Here is a 21,392-nt window from a genome sequence, read left to right as displayed (position 1 = left end):
GATATCTTAGAGTCTGACTCGATAACCTCTGTACTTTAATCCATGTGCAGTATGTTGATTTGGGCAAAGAAATGATTTGATTAATAAAAAAATCTGAAACATGATTGTAAAGATAAAGCATCTACAGTTTTATTGGTGCATTTGCTGTATGTGTTGTATTTCCCAATGTTCGCAAAAAAGGCAGAAGTAATTGGTTCGATTGAATTTCGCAATTTTATTGCCAACTTGCCATAACCACAGCACATAAAACAACAGGTGGTAGCGATAATTGTCACAGATCGCAGTGATTTGCTAAAGTGTGGACGCAACTGTCGAGGTGGTAACGACCTCTTCTGGCGAACAGCAAATATTTGCCACTCGTATTGCGCGCCACGATTTACAACCTTGAGGAAAAAGGGACCACGTTCTTCGCGGCGAAGTTATGAAAAAGGTCAGATGAACTCGGGAAAAAGGCCCATTCATAAAAAACATTGGAAAATTAGAAAGGCGTGTTTGGACATTGAGAAAGTTATAAACACTGAGTTGCCAACTTTGCAAGACATTGAGATCCGTATTTCAATCTTCCTCACCACACAGTCACGACAAGCAGAATTCGCAGTAAGCCCGCAACATTTTAGTTCCAACATGCCCGATCAAGCCTTTGCGAAAATAAACACACAGCTTTGTGTCACGATTATGCTGCACTAAAAATACATGAATCATTACCAGTTTGTTTGTCATGAAGCATCGGCTGATTTGGAGTTAAATTACGGATGCCAAACGACTCACCTTGGACAAACAAGCTGTTAATCAGCACCAGGCATTTACGATGTCGGCGAAAGAGCACTTCGCTTGCATTGCAAACTTCGACTGCTACGTGTGCAGGTCAATGACCTTTTGAAGTGGTTACGAAAACGCGGAAACTGATGCTGCCGCGGTTGAAACAGAAGATGATCAATTAATTTTATTCTGTCATGGGATTGAGTCTCTACACAAAGACACTTCAATTATTTACCAAGTCTGTCATAAAATAGCTTTGGGTTTTCAGAAACTTTGCAGGTTTGAAATTCCGATGACATTGCGCAATCCTGTGTGTGTACAAGCATAGGAATATGATGAATGGAATGCATTTCTTTGAATCCCTTAAAGACAAGCATACAATTATTCACCAAAAGAAATGCGAACTATTCGCTGTATTTGTCAAAATAAAATATCAACCATTTTTAAACGCTTTCGTCCAAAAGAAAAACAGCGCAAACAGATAACACCTAACTAAATACGTTATGTGCATTTGCCCCCTTTAGTAATGCAATGTTTGCGGAAAAGCAAACGCAATTGTTCCGAAGCTGCCGAACAATTGCAAGTCTTACGTCACAATGCCGGACGCGCGATTTTGCAGGCAAACACACGTTTTTATTCTTCTCCATTTTACGACTTTTACGAGTAACCGACTATGGATAAAAGTTACCGCAACCTGTTTTCAACTCCCAGTTGCCTGGTATTGTCATAACGAGGCACATTTAGGCTCGCCTGTGCAATTCTAAAGATATCTGGCAAAACTATGTTCGACATGGCGTTCGGGATAAGGAATATGTAGAGGGTGTTTAAGTTGAATTGCCTCAAGCTTAAATCTTAAATTGCATCTAAATTGCCGCGATACTAGTTTTGTGAAAGATGTTGAACAAAATTGGAAAAATTTACAGGAAAACGCGGGAACGGGAAGGAAATACTGCCGGGAGAAAAAGGGAAATTCGCACCACTTTACCGTAAATTGGTTGGCGCAAAAGTACACAGATTATTTTTAAACAAGTTCAAGTCATGTTCAAAGAGTTATTTAACATTATCTATCGCAAGCACGGAGCGTGCATGTTTGTCACAGTTTTCTTTAATCGTTCATGCAATCATTTGACACCATGGGTAAATAGATTATAGACAAGACAAATTGAGGATTAAGAAAGAGGCCACACTGTATTTTGTCTCATGGAATAAATTATTCGTGCTGGTTACTGAACCGCAAGAGTAGTTTTTGAAATAAGGCTCGTATAGTTGCATGTAATAAACGGCAGAACTTGACCTGCAACGTTTTGTATCTGTGTTCAGGTTTTAGTGGCTGTCGGCGGATGAATAGCACAAAGTGAATATTCAATTATGGAGGATAAACGCGAGAAGAAACACTCGCTATCATCGGACAGCAACATTTCGTGTGAGTTCCCCCACAACTTCTTGCATTTATGCCAAATAAACAGATCTCTACCGCCGTCAAGTGTTGATAAACCTGTGTGTACATGTACTTATGAAAAAAAATGCCATCGCCAGGAATTTCCCAACTAACATTATATGTATATCATATACTGACGATGAACACAGTTTTGTTTAAAACGTGACATAACGTTAGTCAGAAAATTCATAGCTTTGGAATTTCTCTTCAAGTTAATACGATCCAAATATTTTGGTATCGTCCTGGTATAATGTTGATTTCAGCATACTCCCATATAAAAATATCTTGTCGGTAAGTTCATACAATGTTACCACCACAGTTTATTCCAAACACTTAAAACACTCCACATAAAATCAACCTTTGACAATAAATTTACGCCATTGTTATGAAGTTGATATCTAATGTGGAGCCAATTTCCACTGGAAATAAAATGGTCATATTTTCCAACTTATATATTCTGCCAAATACAGCAGCCCTGTGTTCTGTTTAGCGTCAGACTTCAAAGCCAGCACCGAAGACGACGATGCGAAATCCGGCAGTGAAAGCGTGACGTGGTCGGTAAGTGAGCATAGCAACGTGATTTAAAGCAGAAAATCGAGTGTTTTGAAAATTCCCAAGCAGTAAAATTCAACTTTAACTTATTTCATGGCGAATGATCAAAGGAAGTTTCAGTGGTTTTTATAAAAGTCAAGTTTAAGCAACAAAATTACCACAAGGCGGCTCCTCTCGCAAAAATAGTCTTGTGTGTCAACGTTAGGATCCTGATTAAGGCTGCTGTGCAACCGAAACATTGAAACTTTCTTTGTTTTCAACTATTTTTGTCGGAAGAGCCGTCTTATAGTAATGAATATGCCTGGATCAGCAATAAATTCAGCATCCAAATGTGGTGATTTCTACGTTATTTTAGGAAGCCTGGCGTCAGTACCCAAAGCACGTGACCTTGATTGTGGGAAACGAGTTCTGCGAAAGGTTTTCATACTATGGAATGCGGTGTAAGTCTGCCATGACCATTTAAGTTCTGACATAAAATTTAAATGCTGTTTTTCGATCGTTACAAACCATCAAGTAAACAGCCACATAAAAATCCACCACAGACCATTACATTATAATCCATGTGATAGCTAAGATCGCCTACTTAAGGCCGTTTAAACTGGTGATCGTAACTATGCATGCGGAAACTAATTTTAACCTGTACAATTTATGCTTTAATTTAATGTCCAGCTGTGCAGTTGCTCTACTTTTACCATTTGATAGCCGAAAACGCCACGTTAAGGCCGTTTCAGTGGGCTGGTCCTGACTTGGCATACAACACTGCGCAACCAACAATTGATTTATACAACCTACTATATATGCTCTAATTTAATGTCCAGCTGTGCTGTTGCTGTACTTTCGGAACTACCTACACTGGGATGACGACACCGCCACCGCCATTTATCATGCCTTCACTGTGTTGGTGTACATGTTCCCGCTTGCTGGAGCTGTCATTGCTGACTCGTATTGGGGAAAATACAAAACCATCATATATTTGTCCGTCGTTTACATACTTGGACATTTGGTAAAAACAATCGGATCAATACCCTACGTCCCATCGCAAGTTGCTCATGTGTAAGTTGATGCGTAAAGTTGTCTCCGTGTGTGTATTTGAAATGCTCACAGGCAAACTTTATATTCAAAGGGTCCTTTCTATGATCGGTCTGTTTCTGATAGCGGTCGGGTCGGGTGGAATCAAACCGTGCGTATCGGCGTTTGGCGGTGATCAGTTCCAACCAGAACAGGTATGTTGGGTGGAAACAGGTTAGGTGTTAATACCAGCAGAGAGTGTTCGTTCGCAACAGAAAGGAAAGTCGCCGCAACCTTTTACACACAGCTGCGACGTCCATCTGCTTCTGTCACGAATAACAATATGTGGAAACACTAGATAATATTTGGGTGCAAAAAACTTAGAGTTGAGTGATTTGAACAACAAAGCCAATGCTAGTATGCTATGGACATAGAGCAGACGTTTCAAACTATGCTGTGTTATAGTTAGTGATGATGTTAAGAATACTAGCTTTGGCTTTCAGGTACAAATCATATTATAAAATACTTGTAGCATTGTGTGTTCGGATCCAAATCATAAATGCAAACGACAACCTGGAGATCACTGCCTATTCAGTAACAATGGTAGTACACAAGAAGCACTTGTTAAATACAAGATCAGCCTCGTAACATTTAGAAAAATATATTTTACCTTATGGCCATCGTCACTTTCCTATTTCAAAAGAACACCAAGACAGCACGTCTTGAAACGTTTGGGACAAAAATGAAGCTCTATTGTTATGGGTTATATTTTCCTGGTGGAAGCATTATGAATTGCTGATGTGCTTTCAATTTTAAAAAGCACTCGGTCAAATAAAAACGCAACAATTTGTAGACATATATCAGGAAGCAATTCTTTTCCCTCTTCTACTTCGCCATCAACGCCGGTAGTTTGATCTCCACATTTGTAACTCCGATTTTTCGAGCCGACGTGGATTGTTATCCTGGGGAAACGGATCCAATTTTCGACGAATGTTACGCGCTTGCGTTCGGCGTGCCTGGAGCTTTGATGGTCGTAGCTTTGAGTAAGTTGTGAACGATAGATCTTCATTTTCAGCGATATTTTAAATATGTGTTCAACGTTTCGTTTTCAGTTTCTTCAAAGTATTGACAGTACACCTCACGTGATGTAAAATGTGTGTTATATTTCATTTGTTTTCAAATTGATTTAAGTTAAGTTCAATTTCCATTTTCCTGCATGATATATCTGGTTTTCACAATTTTAATAGTGTGGTCTAAGTCTAACACTAGTAAAAATTCCGGCGTACTAGCGTAACCTAATCCTAATACTAATATTCTACTTTTGTGACCAGTTTTGTTCGTGATGGGCACACGTTATTACACCATGTACCCCCCGGAAGGTAGCATTGTACCACGTGTATGTAAGTGTGTGTATTCGGCCTGTCAAAACCGGTGGAATACCCCAAGTGAGGAGAGAAATAAGGACCATTGGTTGGAGTACTCAGACTCACCTGTAAGTAATGAAGTTGGTGATTTGAAACTGTGAAGAATCAAATTAAACCGATCACACTCTGTAACAGGAAAGAAATATTGACTTCCAAAATATCTATAGTCATTGTGTAAGCCATGGAAACAATAATCTGTTTTAATGCGGTTCATGAACTTGAACCCATAGTCAATATATTCAACAAAGAAATTTTGGACATTTTTTAAAACTTTTGAAATTATTGAGCTTTCGGTAAGGCATGTTTTTTAACGTATTCATTTTGTATCGCGCAGAAAAAGTTAATACGAGATACGAAGTACGTATTTCGCGTCATGGTCCTCTTTATTCCCTTGCCGTTTTTCTGGGCCCTCTTTGACCAGCAAGGATCAAGATGGACGCTTCAAGCGATTCAAACCAACGGACATTTGGTACGAAATCTTTTTAAAACGAAATCTCAACGTCAAGGGTCGGCTATCTTTAGCATGCAAAGAGCAAGTTACACTTTTTTCAGTCTGAACAACACCATATAGGTTGACAGAATCACATGCGCTTTAGAGCCATGGGTTGTCGTCCCCTGTTCCACGTCATAACTACAGTCACCCACAAAAATGCAAATTCTGAGCCTCAGGGAGTTTCAACATTATAATAAGTTTATCTTTCGATATACAGGGTACCATACTGATCAAACCAGACCAAGTGGAAGTTCTAAACCCATTGTTCATTGTGATATTGATCCCGCTGTTTGAGGCAACGCTCTACCCCTTCCTGCGTCACTTCAACATTCCATATCCACCACTTCGCCGTATGACCGTCGGACTCGTTCTGGCTGGGACATCATTTATTGCGGCTGCTATTTTGCAGATAGAAATTGATGTGAGTTGTTTGTGCCATTGGTGATCAACCAAGTACGATTATAAATGCTAATATGATTTGGTGCGACTAAGTACGATTGAGTACGGTTAAGTACGATTAGGTACGACTAAGTACGATGATGCAAGTAAGAACAGGCTTTATGGACTTTTGTTAATGTTGGTAGTGATCAATCGTGACACAAGGGGAGTTGTTGTGATACTTTATTGAAAAACTTTTTCAGGGTTTTTAGCGAGCTGCAGACACTGCCACTGTTTCTACCAAGGACAATAAGCCTTGTCTGCATTCTGTTGAACTGCAAGTCAAAGTCTAAAAGTCTCGACCCTGTTTTAATCGAAACAAGCGTAACGTAGAAGCAAAGTTATTCCCGCAGCAACATACTCAGTTACATTTTTCACAAATTTCGCAAAAAAATTTGACAACAACGTTTAATTGAACAGAAAACACTCACACCCCTGCCAGCTAGTGGACAATATGGGGTTCGACTTATCAATGCAGCAGACTGCGATCTTTCCCTATCTGTCGGAGGAGCGCCCAACATAATCCTACCAATGAAATCAGTGAGTACAACCTGATGTATTTGTTATATTTCCGAAGAAAGATACATTAAATTAAACCTATGTGATTAGTAAATCAAATCTGGATCAAAAAAACCAAAGGCCCCTGGTTTTAGGTTTATTAAATTAAACCTAATACAAATCACAATAACCTTCTAATAAACCAATGTAAAAAGATACACAAACTTTGTTTAAAAGCGCTTGTAAACCAATGTAAAAATACATGTATACAACTGTGTAAGCCCCAATAAACTCTTTTTTTAACAGCTTCATGCATAACGTTCAATATCGCCCTCAAAAGCAGCAAAAAAAACACAAAACCTCCTTCTTTCTGTAGCGTTTTAAGCTGATATAATAATATTATTGCAAAGCTGCAGACAGGGTGTGTACACGCAGTGCCACTCAACAGCTGCACTGATGAGACCTTACAGGTCGAAACAGTGCGTGTACACACCCTGTCTGCAGCTTTGCAATAATATGGCTTTTTTGCACATATAATAATATTACTTTTCAGGCGGGCGAATTGGATTTCTTTAAATTTAAAACAGACACGCAAATCGAATATGCGTGTGACGGGACAACTGGTACAACCATGACCGTGAACGTACCAAGCCCGGCGAAGAAGGAGGATGTAATTGAATACACATTCGCCGGTAATCCAGGAACCCCGATTGAGGTAATAAACTGAGTCAACAACCACAGAGTGTTTCGCAATTCTCCTAAAAGTAATAAAACCGCAAAAAATCTAAAATTGGAACAACTTTAGAGACGCTTCAACAAGTCCCCATACTAGTTTGCATTAAGAGTTAACCTGCTCAAATAAAACCTGCGTGGATATCGATTGGTCGAGGCATAATTCGCGGAGATTTTCTCTTTCAGAGTGCTATTTCCAAAGTATTTGAGGAATATTCGCAAATTTTGAAACTTTCGTGGTGTAATGGTTTACTCTGACGTAGACTGTGAGTTCTTATTGTACTACCATTACAAAGTATGTGATAGGTTCAGTATTGCGCATTAGTGTTTTTTTTCCTTTGAAATGTGTCAATATTTATATATTAGCGCCGGAATTTATATGGGTTTACTCAGTTTGGTTAAATTGGTCAAGAAACAGTTACTTACGTATCATACAAAGCAACTATGAACATGGAAATAATAAATGCTATTATTTTCTAATTTTAAGGCCATTTGTGTCGTTTCTATGTTATTATTTAGATTTTATTCCAATATTCACCCAGATATGCCGACTTTACAGACCAACATGATAACACACAAGACAGAAGACGGGGGCGGCAGATTCAGCATTCTCAACCTCGCTTCACAAAACGTCAGCGTGACTGCTGAGGCCGGCGGAGGCCGAACATTTTTCACAGAAAGACCCGTTGAAGTTGATCCTGGCGAAAGATCGGAACCAATGGACGTACCGTATGGAGAGTACGTTAAAGTTTATATGTTTTGTATTAAACTTCTTTAATGTTGCACAAATCACAGACTTGTTTGTCCGCATGTATTGATACGTAGAAGTTTAACAAAAGGCTACAAAATCAGCTTTTTCTTGATAAAATGGAAGTATCAGTTTCAATTAACAAAGTGGTCCGCCCTTGTCCAAATGCAGTATACTTGCTTTGAATATTATGCATACATACTAAATGGTACTCATATAAGCCTTCTGTCACTGTTTGTGATGTTTGCATACTGGCACGTAAGATGCGTCGGTCACCACCACCCACCACATGGTGACTTCTGTAGATTCTCCAAGAATTCCACTCACCTGTATATTAACGTAAAAGTTGCATGAACACTCAAGCAAACGTAGCAAAACAAGTACTTTTCGGGCTAACCTGTGCTACTTCCTCTTACACAGAGCGGTGGCAATCATACAGTTTGCGGACGGCAACATACTGAAGTACCCAATCAATCTTGATGTTGGCGGAGTTTACAGCATTGTACTGAAGGACACGGAGGCAGACACGTTCGACGTAAGTGGTCAAGTAGTTACTGTTACTGTGTTCATAACCTACAATTGGAAACGAATAAATTCCTTCAGGTTAAACTTAAATTCATGAGGTAATTTAAACCAGTGGCTTTTAACCATGTTCAGTGTAAAATTCAAAAGCGTAACCTCAAGTTTGTGAATGACCGCATAAATAAATAATCACAAGGAAGCAGCCAAACAAACGATTTAAAACATAAAATATTTCGTTAAAATGGCAATTTATGGCTGTGATATCGTCGGAATCGTTGATGATTTTAACGGTGGGCAAATGTGAGTCACAGTAATGGCAGTTGAGGGCGGCGGTTAAAAAACCCTGAATTAAACACTTTTTAAAAGACTTTAAAAAAAGGTTTATGAAGCACCGTGTAGGCCCGTGATTCCCAACCTTTTTGTGGTTTCGTACCACCGGTAGGGAAACAATGATAAAGACCAACATGCTCTGTTATACTTTTAGTTGCTGGACCTAAACCCGAGTGTGATCAGCGTAGCTTGGATGGTCCCACAATTTCTGCTCATCACGATTGGTGAAGTCTTCCTTTCAATTACTGGCCTGGAGTTCTCCTACACTCAGGTAAGAACCCAACTTTAAATGATCAGGACGGTCGTCGAAACTTGCACAAAATTCATCCATCCATCTGCTCACGTCCATAGTGATCACATTATGCTTTTAAAACAGGAATGATGCTCTTCTGGCATAAATTAACGTGCTTTATTCTTCCGACATTTCGTCTGCCATAAAGCAAGATTTTATCAGGGTTTAGTATCACAATTTCAACGTAAACCACATAACATTCAAAAGCACAAACAGGAAAAAGGGACACGCTTTTCTTTCTCTATAATTTACATAGCAATTTTTTTTTAAAAGAAGCTGACCTTCAGAACTAGGTTTCAATGGTTTTGCAACAAGCACCAAAAAACAAATTTTACATCACTCCTCAGGCTCCCCCAAGCATGAAGTCGGTGCTGACCAGCATCTGGCTTTTTACCGTTTCCCTTGGCAACATAATCGTTCTGATTGTGGCCGAGGCGCAGGGATTTGAAAAGGCGTCGGACGAGTTCTTTTTCTTTGCCGGTTTAATCTTTGTCGCCGCAATCCTGTTTACGATACTGGCTTACAGGTGAGTGGGACGCTTTCTCAACGATAAATAGATATTGGAATTTTGGAATGAACGAACCGAAAGAACGAACCCCTTATATATCTTAAAAGCAACCGAAACTAATGATTTCGGGATTTTAAATCGCGGTTTGTCGTTTAGGTACATCCCCGTAGACGAGAACGAATTCGCTGAGGAAATCCTTCTCGAGCAGGAAAAAGCCCGCCAGAGGGCGGAAGAGTACCGCTTAAAAAAGATGGGAATGGGTCCGGAAGTTCCCCTAAACAACTACGATCCGCCCGAGAAAATCGGTGGCGCCGACAATCTCGCTTGTGACGTCACTGTGGAGCATCCGCATAAACCAGACGAAACATACAAGCAGCAGACTCAACTGTAAAGCAAGGGTTTAGAATTTGTTGTTTGTCTTTCTCTGCTTTCGTCTTGTTATTGCACCAATAACTATTGTCAATTGGGACTTTGTATTATTTTAGGTGGAGGTTTTAAATTTGTTTCCACGTCCTCCATTAATTCGTTTCCTACTTCAGATATTTTACGTTGTGTAAAGTCTACATAGAGCGGTTTGGGCAACTGTTTAGTAACTACCAGTATACAAAATGTTCTATGTAACAATACCTGAATGTTTAAGCTCCTGTATGTGTACAAAAAACTCTGGGACCCAAAAGTAATACATTCCTATCAAAATATTACACTATCTGCTAATTGCAGGTCGAGTAAAAAGTAACTTTAAAGCATTTTTATCTGTTTATCCTGCACCAAAATAAATATAATTTTGTTTCTCTGGCAAAATGTAGCAAGCAAAAGATATGCAGATCATATTGTGCGTTTGACAACTTTATTGTAATAAGTTTTTTAATCGATTGTTACTCCCACAATAGTCACATGTTACGAAACCATCATTTCAGACACACGAAAGTATTAACTCTCAATTTGTAGTTTGATTACATTCGGTAAAACGTCTTTGATGGCCACTTCAAAAAATGTAGACCTTCTTTCAAAAAGTAACAGTAGCGTTTCGGAATTCATCATTTGAACTCTTGTGTTGTCGCATCAAACTTTAGTGTGGAAAAATCCATGTACGGGATAGTGGAAAATTCATACGTGGCTCCTGCAGTGGTCACAGTAGCCCTAACTTCCCAACTTTTTGAGGTATTAGCCCAAGGCCGCAATGCATTATTAAAACCCCACCCAGCAATGGGCATTTCAGTCAGAACGAGACGATCCGCCTGAGGGAGACAAAGCGCTGTAGTGAAACCTGTATGTTACCTTCAAATAAATCAAGGTGTCTGCACCAACCAGATAAAACATCAAAAACTTTCAACACTTCACGAAAGATATGAAAACTCTTTCACACACGTTTATTTTCAAGTTGTGAATTGTGTCATGAAAAAAGAACCGTTTACAAGATAAGATTTTTTTGCGAGCCGACGAAAGTGCAACTACAGACAAAAATATTTTTTTTAACTATTTATTTCGGGAAGGAAGATAAACGTTCTTTGGAAACGATGACAATACATATTAACACTGCAGATACAAAAACAAATAAGAAATGTACAATCTAAAGTGTTGTCAACGAACAATAACAAAAGGCATGCCTTAATTTTATTTTTGCTATGGGGTGACTTTCATATGGGCAAAACTACCACATATATAAAACTTAACAAACTGTGTCCAAGTTGGTTGTCTGCAACTTTATTGTGCTTAGTTGTTCCAAAGGGCGAAAGCCATGCCAAACAAACCGGCCCAAATCACCAAACGGCTTAAACCTCCACCCAAAGCAAATTTAGGAGCTGCAGAAGTGGGGGTATCACCCATATTGGCGGTATTACCCACAGTGTGTGCTACCGTGGCTTTATTGCCTTGTGGTATTGCAGTACCACCAACACCAGCCACACCATTACTACCAATCATAATTGCGTTTGCAGTTGCATTGCCGCCAGCTCTACCATCACTACCACCCATCACTGCATCAGTTACGCCATTACCACCAACTATATTATGAGTACCACCCTTCACAGTGATTGCAATGCCTTTACCACCACCTGTACTATAACTATAGCCCTTTACGGTAATTTTATTGCCACCAGACGATGCTCGTGTTGATTTGATGACAGAAGAGAGGGTTGCAGGAGGAGAGGTTCTGACGGATTTGCTGCTTGTACCAATCGTCAAAATATCACCAGGATGGTTTGTTGCATTGTGCTGAGGGCACTTGCCCTCCCAGCAGCAATAACTAAAACATTGGCATTTGACAATAAGTTTACGCCGGAATTACGCCCCAATTCAAAACGATACGATATTTTTACCAATTTCATAACACACAAAACTATATATTGTGTGGCTGATGTGTTGACAAAATGTTTTTTTTGCAAAACGTATCTGGTTTGAAACAAAAGCACGTAAATATAATTCAAAACTCGCCAGGAAAAAAAGACTCACCTATTCAGCGTAAAATGTCCGGCAATACAATATAACGTCGTCGGAAGTAATGATATCTCTGTGGAACCGCAAGTAAGATATCCACCTGCCAAGCAGTACAAGATTATTTACCATAATATTTAACAAATCATACTTATTAATCATAATTAGTCGCTTAGCTTGTGACAGTGTTAACTTCTGTTAGATATTTTTTTCTTTTGCGTTAATTTTGTTAAAACAACACGTACCATCATCCAAACGAGAATCCCGGCAATTTTGCTCGAAAGCCGTGGTCATGTTGCAATGCATGGCGTCCAGTCCTATACGGCCACAAGTGAAAATTTGTCGCTCAGAACAAGCATTCCGCAAGAAGAAAATCAACAGGGCAAACTTTTTCCACAAGAACGTCATAATGAGAGTCAAAATGATTAAGTTTTGCAAACTTATCTGAACAATAAAAATATAATTAACCTCCTATTATAGCAGGATTTTATGGTTTAGAGAACGTAATTTAAGACCGACATGCTTCCACCACCAAGCGCCCATCAGTACGACTGTTTACTGCGCATTCTGTGGACCTTAAAATATGTGAGTTGGTAACGTTAGCAACAAGTGGAAACAACGTGAATGCAGTATGTTTTCCGTTTAAACGATGCCTAAAACACGCACGTTGCGCAACCTGAGTCGATATTAGTGTCGGTCGAATACGCGCTAAGCAGTGGGTTGGATGACGAGCAAAAAAGAGTCTGATTTTCCACCAACGTCATCATGCTGATGTCTGATTTGAAACATTTGGTCGGTGCTTGCATGAACATCATACAGTTTTGTACAATTTCTCCTTTAAAGTGGTGGACCGTGATACTGAATTGTGAGAGTTTCAAGGTGTCAACCAGTGACGGCGACAAATCTGACCGATCTTGCCCAGTTTTATGTTTCGCGAAAAACTAATTTTACGCTTTCATTTGAGTCATCTCAAAAGTTTGACAAGTTACTCTTGTTCTGGTGTTATAACAAATCACATGACTTAACACATCGAATTAGATTTAAACTGTCAAGTTTATCATTATTTGGAATATGTCGGGTTCCAAAAAAATTTAAGGTTCATAAATCGTGCCCCAATAAGAACTGTTTTTTACATCCCTACAAGAATACGTGTCGCTGTGATGCGATGTTGTGTTCGAAATACTCTTGTGTTTATAGAAGAGGAGAATGGTGTCCACGTACAGATCCGGTAAAAAGTCCCCGAATACAACATATAAGTAATTGAAAATAGCTACCATTGGGTTACAATGAGATCAGGCAAATTCGTAGAGAAAACAGATTATGTGTCGGCAAAAGGTCATTTCATCTTCATCGAAATATCGCCACCCACGTCATTGGTAAAAAAAAATATCCATTTCCCCGACTTTTCCATAGTGAGAGCATTTTTTTCTCACGTTGACGCAGCTAATTAGACGCTGTTCCCTTCTCGATTCCAATAAAATGTTGGACATAATCCAGGCCAGAACACGAGCCGCGTGGTTTGGAGCAGACAGCCGCAACGTGCACCACAAACTCAACGTAAATTTGATACACGTCACACATGCATCCAAGGCTTGCGAATCTTTCTCAGGCAAAATAATAAAATAACATTCGACGCAAGCAACATATTTTGTGTTAAAGTGTGATTTTTTTGTTTAGTTTAAAATTTCTTTCCATTAAAATCTGCGATGACGAAGGCACACAGAATGTGATCATTTGTATTTTGTTTAAGAAACAATCATTATGATTTTTTTCGCAGTAAAAAACACAACTAGCTCATACAATTGTTCTGCAAGGCTACGGTATGTGAATCTCTGGTTTACCGAGTCCTAGTGATTTGAACTACAGAACAAAAAATGATGTACAAGCAATGTGTGGTTGGTCACAAGCTTTGTATGTGTTTTGACTGGTCGTCCGGAGCTCCACATAAAAATCATAATTTTCCCAGACTAGGGACAAATTCCACGCGCGAGTCAGAGGTTCCGTTCCCGCGTAAACAACCGTTAGCCGACAAACACAGGGCGTATGAATAGAACGTGATTCACTTTTAATTAGACTTCCCATCCCACTTCCATCTCGCTTGCGATCCGGTAAAAATACGCGATCACTATTTGCTTACGGTCATACGCGCGTTTGGGCATTTTTGCCGGAGACCGATTATGGGGATCACTGGCTTGGAATTTTTATCCAGACACCGTCGAAATGTGCTGACGTATGTTATACATTCTGTCATAGGGTAAGTTGTGCATTGCGTGGTAGATTTGTCGCTTCTAGTGCATGACTATTTAGGCGTGTATACACGTAAAGTTGAAATGACGCAACATTCTGTGTGCTCCTAAAAGAACGTAAATTAATAATGCTACGTCACAAACCAAAAGTATGCCAAATATTCCTGTAGCTTTAGCACTAACTACATATTTGATTCGAACACACTGTGGAACAAACCGGACTGTAGAACAAACATAAAATACAGCAAATTGTCCGTGTTATTTGAACACCATTACACTTCTCATTTGTCGTTGAGTACATTGCTTCATGCGTAACGTTTATTGCAACACAGTGGTGCGTGTTGGCTGTAAACCAGATTAACCATTGAGCAAAATGAAATATATATAAGGCATCAAGGTAAAGGGTCGCTGATTCATTTTGTTTGATTCATTTCTCTCCTGTTATAGGGTAAAAAGTAAATTTTGTTTCTTTCATAAAGTTTTGTTTGATTCTAATGGGTAAAATTTTGTGTGGTTTATATTTATAATTTCAATTGCACATAAAAGGGACACCAGTCTAAGGATTCTTATTCAGGGATGCGAGATGTGCTCTTAGTTGGAGCGAAGGGACAGAATCTTTAGGTTTGGTTGCATAATATGTTGCACATATTTTTCATTAGATGGGGGTTCTTTCAAAGGACACAGGTTAAGGATTACTGGCTTAGGATTTTTAAATGTCTTAACCCGGCCCTGTCCTGAGGTCAATAACACTCGTAGTCGCTACTTTTAGAACATGAGATTGGAGCAGGAGTCGGTATCTCACGTATTCGTTTGTTTTGAGGGAATTCGCACAAGGACAGGAAGCCAGATGCGATTCTCATTTAATCCGAAACCCGGGATTTTCGCGGGTGTGGAAGTGACAAACGTGGGTTTCGAGCTGGTTTAATATTTCGCGAGGAAAGCTGCCTTACTCGGGGAGATTTCCTTCAGGTCATATAACGAGCCAATATTTGCAAACATTTCGGCGAAAAAACTGTTCCTGTCAATCTTGGATGTTGGTTTTCGCTGCTATCACGTCCTATATGACATGTTTTGTTATCCGTTGTGCTTAGTATTATTACTTGTGACATATAAGCTAGTTTGAATCTGCCCCTTCAGAACGCTTCCTAAATGCGCACAGCCTGTTTTCAAGTCTAAGAATAAGTCAACACACCACCAGATAAAACTACTTTCTCGTGGCAACAAAACGGGCTTTTAGTCCCGGATTCCTCGGCGAATTTTACTATTCTCGCCGATTGTGTTGTTTGTTCGTTGGACCGAGCGAGTTTTGAGCGTGAGGATTAGGCCCTGGATAAACAATAGCGGGAAATCAGGTCAACGAAATGGAGCCCTTTGTAATAGGGCGAGGTGTAAACAAAGCGATTTCGTAGAACGAAACTCCACCAGAGTTTCTTTGCACAACAAGAGATTACGGTCATATTTTCACCCACTTCACTTTCGCGCAGTGGGTATAACGGTAATGTAAAAAACTTTTACTAGTGCCCGGGGAAGATAATATACACCAGGGATGTATTCGTCAAACTCGATCCACATATAAGCTAAAATAACATTGAAATCTGTGCGAATATTAACGCTATAATTTAGTGCAGTATTTTAATTCAAATATATAACTAAGAATAACAGGTGGTTGCCCTGTTCACACCTAACCGTTGAAAATCGCACAGATTTCTGATTTACACGGACTTGTATGTGGATCAAGTTTGACGAAAGCTTTGTGGCCCGGTGTAGTAGTATTTTCCGTGCCCGCGGGTATCCAAAAGAGAAAAAAATTAAATTAAGTTTTATGTATATTAGTAATACCCAGAAGCAACCAAGCCTTACCTTCCATATTGTATTCAACATGACCCCATACCCAGGTGGCGAAATTCAATACAAGGGGTCCTTCGTACGCACAAAAAGGCTATAGTTTACGTAAGGCTACGTACGAACAACGCTTCATTAATTAGACGTACGCAGAATGTGGTACATGTTAAATGTGAACCTTACGGTAGCTTTCAAGAGGATCGACGCTTTTTTCTCGTTTGCCGCAGAGAGCAGCTACCGTGTGAGGTCGCTCTGAAGAATGATGCAACTGTGTCAACACACAATGACGTGTGCGGTAGAAGAAAGAAATTTCATCCGTAAAATTAATGGGTTTTGGATTTTAAATTTAGGGGTGCTAAACGTATAAAATGCGTGGCATGGCCTACCAGACAACATTCAGCGATCCCAGCGTATCGACAATCAAGAATAACCCTTCATTCAAAGTCAAGAAATCTACTCAACGATCAGCATGCTTTCTACTGTAGCTTTGGCGTCGTGCCTTCTGGCTCTCATGTGCAAACTTTGCTGCGGAATACCTCTCCACCAACAGATCACCCGAAGCACTGTTGCCTCAAACAGACTCCGCGTCCAGCTTTCCACGATGAGAAACACAATCGATCAGGCTCTTACCGAATTTGTGAGTATTTCAAGCACTTTCTACATTCATTTTGATTTGCTCGCGCATCTGTAGCCTTTGCACTCTGTTTTGGATAAGTAACCTAAATCATTCAAATTTGAATTACATTAGAGCTGCTTAATTGTAGGCGAAACATATTTTTCAGAAAAAACGTAACAAAAAATGACCGAGGTGTTTCTGTTATATGACTTGTTGCATTACATTGTGATGACGTGCATTTGCTTTTCACAGATTCTAAGCGAAATGGATTGCACAACTGTGGAAGCATGCCGCACGTACCTCACTAGTCTGCGTCTCACGACCCTTCCAGATGTTATCGACATCAAGGTATAAAAAATAGCGCTGCAAAATCACCTACATTGTACATATATGTTCTCGACAATAGTATCGCTCTGATAGTATCGATTGCACAAGACAAATTCCGTTGTTTCTTTTTTGCAGCAAAACAACAACTGGGACACGGTCATGCAGAAGAATATGAACGGTCTTCAGGACTTTAACTATTATCTGCAGAGCGTCTTTGCTTCTCCACAATTTGACGCCAGCCAACAGAATATTCCGGAGCAAAGCGGTCTCTTCAATTCCGTCACAGAACAGCTTCGGGACGTCTCGAATTTGCTCTTCCAGTTCATGAACAACTTCGAAACTTACGTAAGTAAAAATCGACCTGATCTTTGTTTTCAAACACACCCAAGGACAAAACGTGGAATAAAATCTTTCTGATTTAAATCATAAGCCAGTACAGAGCCCAGTTTGTGACGTTCCAATTTGATATAATCTGCATAAGTCCATTTTTGCAGCGTAAAATATTCAAAGCTTTATGAAGAAACCGCTTGGCAATAAAAAACAGTAACAAAGTCTTATTCATACCAAAAACAAACTGGAACAAGAATTTCTGACTTAACCTTGATTTAATTTAAATTTTCATGCAGATGTCAGCAACGTATTGCCGAAGTCTAAACGTGCGGCCACTGAGCAGTTATCCACCGTGTGAAGTTTGCATCCAACCATCCCTTCCCAGTTTGTCCCTTGAAAAAGTTCGCAACTACCATTTTCTCATGCAGTTTCACGACTTCCTGAGCGATTTCCTCAACTTGTACAACAAGTTTCTATTCAGCGCTCCTGTTCCCTCTCAATGCTAAACACTGTGATGGTTTGAAGTTAGAATACTTTGCACTGCGTCCAGAGCCTTTTCTATTTATGTGGTCGAAAGTTTTGTGTTCAGCACTGTCACGTCGACTTTTGTACGTTTTTCGTATTTGCTTTATTTAATGCTTTGTTGGCTGCTTTTGCGAAATAAACTTGTCATTTGCACAACTTCTTGGATTCGTTGATACCAAGTGAAATAGGGATTGCACACGTCATATCGCAACTGCGATTTGTACAAGTTTTTAGGCAGCCAAAACTACACTCGATTTAATAATGGCTATTTATCAAAAATATTTCTCACAAAACTGTGATATCTGTGAGCTTTAAAAGAATGCTTTTCAATTTAAATTTAAATAAAAAGTAACTAAATTTCTGACGAGCACAAAAAAATATTTTTTAAGCACAACCGTGTTCATCCTGTTCAGTTTGCGTTTGAAATGTTTGCATAATTACTGTCCCAGTTAACAATTCCTCTGTTTGACATTTATATTTAAACCAATTCGTATTTTGCACCTAAGGCTTTGAACGTTTCCAAAATTGCATCGAATTATTTTCCACTGATATTCACCAGTCGAAACATAAGCGTTTAAGCACCACACTGTTCTGGAAAAAGCAAGAGCACACAAGAATGTTTATGACAGCATATGGGGGCCGCATCTTTTTAAACAACTAATAGTGAAAAAGTTACTGCAGTGTCTGTAGGCAGGTGTTTTTAAATAACCGAGAAGACATTACGTTTGGGCACGCTGTCCTTGGCTGGGTGGGAAAATTGTTTGCGAATTAAACGCGCGAGCGGCGATTTAATGACGCACGTGCACGGTTGATAAACGTTTCAACGCAATATATAGACGCACCGCGAATATTTGCTCAGATCGTAACGCCGCTACCCTTATGTCCCATCCAACTTCACTCAAAAATCACGTACGAGGGGGCTAATTCTGGGAGAATCCCCTGTTTGAGAGGTGTATTCCTCTGCGCCACGGAGGGCAATTAGGACATAAAGTGACAGCAGTCCCGCCGGTGTCGTGAATATCGTCGTTAAACGGGCCTCGCCATTTTTTAAGATGTTTTTGCTGTGCGTCACAGAATCAATTTGATCGGTGCCGTGCGAACGATTGGGGGTTTATTTTGGACACGACAACTTACTGGAATTTAAATCGTAAATGCGCTTCACCTTAATACGATGACGCCAGACCCATAAACATAAATGTGTTAATCACATCATTTAGTTACTCTTGTAGCATGTTAAGAAGCATAAAAAATCTGTCTGATTTCTTCGTTACATTTTCCTATCCGTTTAGTTGAAGGGGGATATTATGTCATTATAATTTTTTATTTGCCAGCGCTTACTCGAAATTCGTTTCAGTGCGATTGGCTTCGAACCCAAATGATGAAACTTTGCAGCATTTCTGTGTTGTAAGACAGGGGCTCTTGAAAAGCGGTTTGTTTGAAAAGGAAGAAGTGTCGGTACACAAGAGGTTTGAGGAAAGGGTCGACCAGCTCATCAAACTACGTTCTGTTTCAAGACACATAATGTTCCTTTGATGACGAAACACTTCGATTTCTCTTACGTCATACCTAAACTAAACGTGTGATACAAACGTTTCTTATGTAATCGAGTAATTTGCATTTTATTTCTATTCGCGGATAAATTACTGCATAAGACTGGCCCATATGTGTTTAAAACATGTCAATATAATCTCTTTACTCTCAGAATTATCAAGTAAATCTGTTATTAGTGTTCCTAAATTATTGCAGTTAATGTTTGAAACAAAGTGTTTCTAATTACCGTCAGTTGGTTTATTTTTGAATTGTAAAAACTTTCGCCTGCATGACATCATGAGTTTTTGCAAATAAAGTGGGTTTAAAGACAGTGCCATATCAGGGGCTTAGCTAGTGATGACGTCATGGCCATAACAGATCGTACACAAATTCTTTCAAAAACAAGGGAAAATTAATGCGGCGACAATCAAAATAATGCGACTGATACATTGCTTGCACACTAAACATACCCTTTTAAAATTAGGTTATGTCTATTGATTCTGGAGCCCACGTAAGGATTAAGTCCCCGCTGACAAACCAGGGGTTTCACTGTGACGTTAGAGCCAGTGGCAGATCAATCGACCCAAGGTCAAATCAATTCAGTCTTAAAGTGATCTCATATCTGCTCTATGGGCCGTAACAAATTGTTTACACGAAAATCGTACCCACGTCAATTGTTTGTTTAATCCAATTCAGCGTTGATGCTTCAGTCGGCATACATTATAACAATACGGTAACACTTCTGTATGCGAGAGGCAGTACGATGGTAATCAATGTAATGGCTTCCACATAGTGCAAATGAATCTAACTACGACGATTAGCTTTCAGTAGCTTCAAAAGTAACCATGTTGGAGAAAGATATAAATACTCTTGCAACATTTTCCGCTTTGAAAACCTGGCCTTCTGCATTCATAATCTACAGCATGAATTCCACTTAAAATCGGTAGCCTGTTTGCTTAATTCTCTCAAGGTGGCCTTGACATTAGAAAACGTGGGAGTCGGTGAGTCTCCCGCGTTTTTTATTTGAACAATTCTATTATTCTTGTTCAACCATCCATGTCACGAAATACTTGCATTGTTACCAAATAAACACGACTCAGTGCACTTTCGTTCACATTGCTAATGACACTAAAAACCGCAGCAGGTGGTTACTATGACGTATTCCCCATGTTCCGAAACCCTTAAAAAAATAAGAGGGACATGCACTTTTGCCTACTTGATTTTCGCCACCATTGGCAAGGAAGACTGCATATCAACAGACCTTGTAGTTGGGTCACAGGTAAGATATCTTAGCTAAACGCGCGGTTTTTGCAGCAATTTATTCCTAAAGAAATGTTTCAAAATAAAAGTTTGTCTGGCGGGATATTGCAGGTCACTAACATTAGCAATTGTGTTTGCCAACAAGCAGAACAGTAATGAACTTAATCGCAACTTTAGGACCGCAATTGATTCACCATACTCAAATTAAACACCGCAGTAGGACGATTACCATTATTAGTGCTTTATTTGCTTAAGTCCGGCAGTCCAAGAAACCTTCACCAAGACCATTCCATTTTTACTCTTACCAAAATACCAACCACACAATCCTCCGGAAGTTGCTTGCAGAATGAAATACGGCTTCACAAAGCAATTGGCTAATATGTTTTTTTACCACACAGGAATTCGAACCCTCAATATCCTGGGCACGAATCCCGATCAGGTTTTCATCTTCATATGTGGGTCGGTCGTTTGACCAATGCTGCCAATCACCCGCCCAACTAATTTTTTTTTCACTACACCGAGATTTGAACCCGGAATGTCC

General features: G+C 39.5%; 3 protein-coding genes across 3 annotated transcripts; 2 read left to right on the top strand and 1 right to left on the bottom strand.

Annotated features, from left to right (window-relative positions):
* The first annotated feature begins 2,079 nt into the window (after window positions 1-2,079).
* On the top strand, window positions 2,080-10,289 carry LOC145913096 (solute carrier family 15 member 2-like). The gene is made up of 16 exons (XM_083000630.1): window positions 2,080-2,182; window positions 2,688-2,755; window positions 3,105-3,189; window positions 3,568-3,802; window positions 3,873-3,972; window positions 4,611-4,800; window positions 5,089-5,249; window positions 5,516-5,650; window positions 5,892-6,095; window positions 6,533-6,652; window positions 7,164-7,325; window positions 7,902-8,080; window positions 8,511-8,625; window positions 9,097-9,213; window positions 9,582-9,760; window positions 9,899-10,289. Exons 1-16 carry the CDS (start codon window positions 2,128-2,130, stop codon window positions 10,131-10,133), a joined length of 2,340 nt encoding a protein of 779 aa, XP_082856756.1. The 5' UTR covers window positions 2,080-2,127; the 3' UTR covers window positions 10,134-10,289.
* A 1,166-nt stretch (window positions 10,290-11,455) lies between these two features.
* LOC145914626 (uncharacterized) lies at window positions 11,456-12,481 on the bottom strand. Its single transcript, XM_083002447.1, has 3 exons — window positions 12,421-12,481; window positions 12,194-12,278; window positions 11,456-11,987 (listed from the first exon to the last, which is right to left on the bottom strand). The coding sequence occupies exons 1-3, from the start codon at window positions 12,479-12,481 to the stop codon at window positions 11,456-11,458; spliced, it is 678 nt and encodes a 225-aa protein (XP_082858573.1).
* A 4,251-nt stretch (window positions 12,482-16,732) lies between these two features.
* On the top strand, window positions 16,733-18,042 carry LOC145914625 (uncharacterized). Its single transcript, XM_083002446.1, has 4 exons — window positions 16,733-16,900; window positions 17,132-17,227; window positions 17,342-17,551; window positions 17,833-18,042. Exons 1-4 carry the CDS (start codon window positions 16,733-16,735, stop codon window positions 18,040-18,042), a joined length of 684 nt encoding a protein of 227 aa, XP_082858572.1.
* Window positions 18,043-21,392: the final 3,350 nt, after the last annotated feature.

The sequence above is a fragment of the Ascidia mentula genome, chromosome 9 (assembly GCF_947561715.1).
Source record: "Ascidia mentula chromosome 9, kaAscMent1.1, whole genome shotgun sequence".
NCBI classification, from domain to species: domain Eukaryota; kingdom Metazoa; phylum Chordata; class Ascidiacea; order Phlebobranchia; family Ascidiidae; genus Ascidia; species Ascidia mentula.
The sequence above is the reverse complement of the archived record's forward strand: the minus strand, read 5'-3'. Positions and strand labels throughout refer to the sequence as shown.

Bases quoted from the DNA above. Each gene is read 5' to 3' on its own strand.
- LOC145913096 (XM_083000630.1), top strand. From the start codon at position 2,128: ATGGAGGATAAACGCGAGAAGAAACACTCGCTATCATCGGACAGCAAC. The intron at 2,183-2,687 runs GTGAGTTCCCCC...TGTTCTGTTTAG, and splicing joins ATCGGACAGCAACATTTCGT to CGTCAGACTTCAAAGCCAGC. The intron at 2,756-3,104 runs GTAAGTGAGCAT...ACGTTATTTTAG, and splicing joins GTGAAAGCGTGACGTGGTCG to GAAGCCTGGCGTCAGTACCC.
- LOC145914626 (XM_083002447.1), bottom strand. From the start codon at position 12,481: ATGCATTGCAACATGACCACGGCTTTCGAGCAAAATTGCCGGGATTCT. The intron at 12,279-12,420 runs GTACGTGTTGTT...ACTGCTTGGCAG, and splicing joins GGATTCTCGTTTGGATGATG to GTGGATATCTTACTTGCGGT. The intron at 11,988-12,193 runs GTGAGTCTTTTT...CCAATGTTTTAG, and splicing joins GGACATTTTACGCTGAATAG to TTATTGCTGCTGGGAGGGCA.
- LOC145914625 (XM_083002446.1), top strand. From the start codon at position 16,733: ATGCTTTCTACTGTAGCTTTGGCGTCGTGCCTTCTGGCTCTCATGTGC. The intron at 16,901-17,131 runs GTGAGTATTTCA...TGCTTTTCACAG, and splicing joins ATCAGGCTCTTACCGAATTT to ATTCTAAGCGAAATGGATTG. The intron at 17,228-17,341 runs GTATAAAAAATA...TCTTTTTTGCAG, and splicing joins CAGATGTTATCGACATCAAG to CAAAACAACAACTGGGACAC.